The sequence below is a fragment of the Tribolium madens genome, unplaced genomic scaffold (genome assembly GCF_015345945.1).
Source record: "Tribolium madens isolate multiple individuals breed KSU strain unplaced genomic scaffold, Tmad_KSU_1.1 Scaffold_1;HRSCAF=32;Tcas5.2_LG8, whole genome shotgun sequence".
Lineage (NCBI taxonomy): Eukaryota > Metazoa > Arthropoda > Insecta > Coleoptera > Tenebrionidae > Tribolium > Tribolium madens.
This window is the reverse complement of record NW_025400984.1, coordinates 2,939,183-2,944,704: the sequence shown is the minus strand read 5'-3', so window position 1 is coordinate 2,944,704 and position 5,522 is coordinate 2,939,183. Positions and strand designations below refer to the sequence as shown.

Sequence of the window (5,522 nt, the reverse complement as noted above, 5' to 3'; positions counted from 1 at the left end):
AATATCGACAAATCCGTAGTAATTAGCACATTCCAAACAACAGTTAATTTAAAGCTCTTTTAAATTCGATTATGAAACTGGCCCTAAATCGATTTTTTTCAAATTTTTTACCCTCTAGAAAATTTTGCGTTAAAAGAATAAATAAAAAAGTGTTTTCGAATTACTATTAAATATTAAAGATTTCAACATCGCAGACACAAATATTTAATATTTTTCTGTTGATTTATGGTGATGTTTTTAAAAAGTCCAATTTATCGCTGAGAAAAGTATAATTACGTTTTAATTTTTTATTACACCTTGCTTCAGTTTCCGATTTCAAATGTTTTATTTTTTATCCACTCATATTTCAGCCACTCTGAAAAATCCTCCCAAGTTAATCTAGCTGGTGAAGTTGCTGAATAATGCATCAGCCAATCGTTGGAAATGCGACCTTTAAGCCGCCATTAAAATCGATGTTACCAATATTCTTCCAGTTTGTTTTCAAGTGTGTTTAATTATGAAAGTTTTGCTTTAGCAGCGGAATGTGAAATTTCAAGCGTTTCAAAGCACTAGAAAGTCAACTTCTTAGTAATAAAGTTGAGAAATAGATCAATCATTGCAAATTTTGCCCAAAAATTAAATTAAATTTGTACAAATCCAGTTTTTCCGCATGATTGGCGAACGATGAGATGGAAAACGCATCAACAGACCGGAAAATGCTTTAGCTAAATGGGGATGAGTCTGTTTGAAATGCGTTAAAACCCGGGAAAATAGTTGTGGCGAAAAGTTTCCACTTTAAGATAACGAGCCAAAGGCTGAGGTTTCGGAAACTTTAGTCAATCACTGACCGAATTTGGGAATTTTCTCCCGGGATTAATTAATTTTAGTTAATATTAAGCAGCGGTTAAGCGTCCAATTAATAATAAATTTATTTCAACGGCACTTAATTACACTAGCGTTCCACCGAAAGCATCACTTCGTGTCTTGGCAGCCTCATCCAGCTTCTTCATACACGCATCAATCTCTCGCATACACTCCTCTTTCCTTGCCACCAAATCCTGGTTGACTCGCAATTTCCCCAAATTGATTTTAAGCCGAATTATCTCCTCATCCAAATAAGTGTACTCAGGGTCCCCAAAATACCCATTAAACGAATCAATTTTGATCAACATAACTTGCACCTCCTTCTCATACTTTTCAATTTCCTCGGCTTGTCTCACCCTCTCGTCCAGAAGCTCACTATATTTCTGAATATCCCGCATTAATTTCACCTTCAAGTGATGCAATTCACTGGTTTGGTCCAGGTTGAGTTCATCGAGACGCATAGTGGCGTTGACAAGAGTCTCATCAAGTTGGAAAAATTTTTGACTTGTTTCCGAGCCCACAAAATTAAGGATTTGAGGCTTAACCTCCTCTAATTCGTTCTCAATTTCGGCGATGATTCTCGCAGCGAGTTGTTGCTGCTCCATTTGCTTCTGTTGCAAGTCTTCAACTAGGACAGAATGTGGTTTTGGGACCAATTGCAGTTCTTGGATTCGGGCAAAATAGAATTTGATTTCTTTGTACAACTGGTCGCGTTCGCTGGAATGATCGTCTTTGATGTTATCCAGAGCAAGAATTGATAAAGTCAGTCTGGCATCAAGTTGGTCTAACTCTTCCTTGGTCAAGGGTTGAATTTTGGTCAACTCTTGCTTCACATTTTCAAGGTTTTGGCGAATTTCGGTTAACTCCTTCCCTTTCATGGTGGTGTAATTCTGGTCGTTGTTGGACTTTTGCTCGAGGATCATTTTGCTGTTTTCAATATCGCGTTTTACCTTGAGGGCAACACTCGTATCTTTGAAAACCTTATCAACGTTGGTTAAATGCCGGTCTAAATCACGTTCAATAGCATTGTACAAGACATTCTTATAAGTACCACTGTATCGGTTCACTTTCTCCTTGAGTTTCCTCAAATCTTGATTAAACTTTTTTTCTTCTTCTGTACCACAATTGGGGTTAGTGTTCTTCAAGTCTTCCAATTTTCTCAAATACCCCTCAATTTGCTGTAAAATGTCGTCCCGAGACTTGCACAAACTTGAACGGTTTTGCGATATTTCAAGGTTCCTCAAATACTGTTGATGCTCTAGTAGACTACTCTTGATTGAGTCAAAATTTTGGATGGAGTTTGTGAAACCTTGAAGTTTGCTCCCCAAATCGTTCACTCTTGTACTAACCGACATAATATCGACCAAAATATCCTCAGTAGTGCTCTTGCGACTCGATAAATTGTTCTCCAAAAGTAGCAAAACATTGTCAATGTATTTGAGGAGATTTTCAGCAAAACGGCCTCCATCGTCGCCTTGAGTGGACAAATTTGTCACATCGCTTTTATAATCGTTCAATTTTGCTTTCAAATCTTTATACAACTGTGTTTCTCTCGTGTATCGCGAATTTTCGATATGCAATTGCAAGGCTTCAACCTCTTTTTGGATATTCTTTAATTGGGAACGACCCGAATTTTGAGAATTTTGCACCGGTTGTAAAAAATTCTCTTTGACTGTGACCAACTGGGCTTCAGAACTGTCTCTTTGAACCAGTTTCAGTTTTTGCTCAATAATGGCTTTAGCTTCGGCCAAAATCTCTTTCATTTCTCTCGTTGCAGGAACTTCTCGACAAACGCTCAACAAATTCGTGTTTTTCCTCAAAACCACAAATTCGTCCTTTTCTTCATTATCTGACGCTTTCTTGTCAAGAGCGACAATGTTATTACTGATGTTATACAAGACGTATTTCTTTTTTTCCGTAACTGTTTCACCAATGTCCAAAATTTTGCTCACGTAGTCCCTCAATTGTTCTAAAAACTGCCGGTGTTTCTTATACACATCACTGGCAGAAGTATCAGCAAATTTTTCCAAATCGATTCGGGTTTCAAAATGCTGGAATTCGGCTTTATTTAACCGGTCTTCCATTTGAAGTCGTGTGAAAATATTCTCAATGTTGAGAATCACATCTGCGACCTGACGCTTCTTTAAACCGATCTCTTGGCTCAACTCTTCAATGGAATTGAGTTGGGTTTTGTATTTGTTAAAAGTTTCCTTCTCTGATTCGAAATTCACACTTGACAAATTGCGACTTATTGCCAACACCGACGTTTCAATATCGTCCAAATCCTGGAGATACTTTTCCTTTTTTTCTTTCTGTTGCAACTCAGCTAAATAATTTATATTACTTTCAGTGTTCAACTGCCGTTTCAATCTATCGATTTGTTGGTGTAAACGAATCAAGTTTTTCTCCAAAAGCATTTTTCTTTCCTCGTTTATGATCTGGTTATTGACATTGACCATCTGGAGGTCAGTCATCAAGGTTTGAACCGATTTGGACAAGAAATGTAGCCGACTTTTGTCCTTGTTGGTTTCGGCAACTTTAACATCACTCTTCAAGGCTTCTAGTTTAGTTTCTATGTCTGACAAAGACCCGGAATTGTTTCTATTGGCAATTTTGGGTCGTTTTATGGACGATCTTTGCGATGGGGGAGTCGTTGAAGCTCTCACAATATCAGAATTCTTTTGCTCTTGTAATTGGAACAGTTCGGCAGTGGCAGAAGACGCGAGTTTTTGAGCCGTTTCAGCTTCCTGTTTTTTAGATTTTTTCGAAATGTAGCTGAGTCTTTGGGAGTAGTCTGCAAGACGTGCTTGGAGTTTATCAAAATCCTGCTGTGCAACTTGTCCATCTCTTATCAATTCTCGAATTTGTTCAATTGAGGCAATGATTGACTTGACGTTTTTCTCTTTTTCTTTTGCTAAAAATCAATAATGTGGCTTGAAAAGGTTGTGAAAGTGTGACTTACAATATTTTTTTGATGAAGTTCGACTGAAAGAATTGGTGGGGACTGCAGCTTGGTCCAGATTGACTTCTTGTTTCAGAGCGTCTAGTTCTTTGGATGTTATTTCGATAAGTTGTTCAGCTGTGTAAATGTCACTTGCTCTCGCTTTTCGAGCTAGATTCAAGTCGATTTCGCTCGAATATCGGTTTAAATACCCCTGAATACGTTCAGCGTCATTTGCTGTTATTTTACCATCTCTTAGGTCTTTTCTGATCCGATTCAAAGAGTCGGTTATTTGCTGGAGTTTCACTTTTGACTCATTTTGACCCATCTAACCAGCGATAAAAATATTTGTATAACAGTAAAAACCTTCAATAATGCCCTTCTTACCTTCTTCATCTATCCTGAATTAGGTAAATCACAATGCAAACACAAACATCACCATTCTCTTGATCTTTCCAGCATTTAACCTCAAACAAAGTAAAAATTATGAAGCGTTATCGTCGATAAAATGATAAAACTGATAAGAACAATGCAATCAATGCAAAGGAATGTCTTAAATAAATAAAATTGTACAATGTGTCTTACTTAATAAGTTACAAGTAGTCGTAGAAAAATCAAAATTTTTGAAAAAACAAAAATTGTGACCTTGCCGCGTGTATTTCAAAATACTTGTTTGATGTGTTAATATAATTAGTCTCAGGTTTGAAATTTATTAGCAAGTGGTGTTCCGCAAGGACTTGATATTGACAATACGGATTATGGAAGTGGCATTGTTAAATGAAGTTGCCGGGAAGAGAAGTGTGCACTGACAGGTTTTATAATTAAAATAAAGTCAATCGGTGGACTGCGACACGATGTTCAACAAGCTGGGGGTTGGATGGGGTGAAATGGAGTGAATTTTACGATCTTAATCAAAGCAAATTTAAATATTTTTTAATTACTTCTGCAGTTTTAAATTTTATTGAATATTGTTGTAAAAAATAGTAAAAAGTAAAGACAGAAAAAATTTACAGAGTGATTCACATAGCATTAAGACATTTATGAGATTTAAATACCACCAGTTGTACATTAAAAAAAACCTTAGGAAGAAATTTTATCTAACATAAATGTATATCTAGTTGCATTTAACATTATTCAGGGTTGCAAAGTTAAATAAAATGCCCTTTATTTGTAATGTGATTTTCTTAATTAAAACTTCTTCACATAGTGTTGTAGGTCTGGTAAAAACTTTTGTAAAAACTTTATATCTAATGATTTTTAAAAACCACTCACTGTAGCTAACTGTGGTTGCAACAGAAAATTCGTACAGTCAGAAATAATTTTTGGAAAATTCAGTATTTTTTAAACATTTAGTAGAATCAGCTTTTTTCATTGCGTCAACCAATAAAATTTGATTTTATGTAGAAGTATTAATTTAGAAATTTACATTAAAAGTGACGTTATTTTTTCTACTTTCAACCATTATTTTCTGTACTTCAATCATTTTGCACGTTTTCAACCAGAAACTTATTATTTCGTTAAATTTTCTCAAAAATAAGTAAATCGATAAAATACCAAATTTGTTAAAACCAGCCTTATTTGTTGTGATGTGACTAAACAGGGTTTAAAAAAAAACCTTCTTTTGTAAAATTTCGTTAAAAACTAGTCAAAAATTTATCAAATTAGACTATCACTCCTCGTTTATAAGCAAAATTTTGTCAAAAAAAAGACAAAACAATACAAAATTTAGTCAAAAATG

The 5,522-nt window shown here is 35.3% G+C and overlaps 2 protein-coding genes across 3 annotated transcripts in view; one reads left to right on the top strand and one right to left on the bottom strand.

Annotated features, from left to right (window-relative positions):
• Window positions 1-5,522, top strand: part of LOC123016459 (ankyrin repeat and fibronectin type-III domain-containing protein 1) — a 70,748-nt gene that overhangs the window by 18,890 nt on the left and 46,336 nt on the right. The gene's annotated exons all lie outside the window — the stretch shown is intronic.
• LOC123016462 (synaptonemal complex protein 1-like) lies at window positions 884-4,799 on the bottom strand. The gene is made up of 4 exons (XM_044416874.1): window positions 4,370-4,799; window positions 4,172-4,251; window positions 3,806-4,112; window positions 884-3,757 (listed from the first exon to the last, which is right to left on the bottom strand). The coding sequence occupies exons 2-4, from the start codon at window positions 4,178-4,180 to the stop codon at window positions 927-929; spliced, it is 3,147 nt and encodes a 1,048-aa protein (XP_044272809.1). The 5' UTR covers window positions 4,181-4,251; window positions 4,370-4,799; the 3' UTR covers window positions 884-926.

Bases quoted from the DNA above. Each gene is read 5' to 3' on its own strand.
- LOC123016462 (XM_044416874.1), bottom strand. The intron at 3,758-3,805 runs GTAAGTCACACT...ATTGATTTTTAG, and splicing joins AACTTCATCAAAAAAATATT to CAAAAGAAAAAGAGAAAAAC.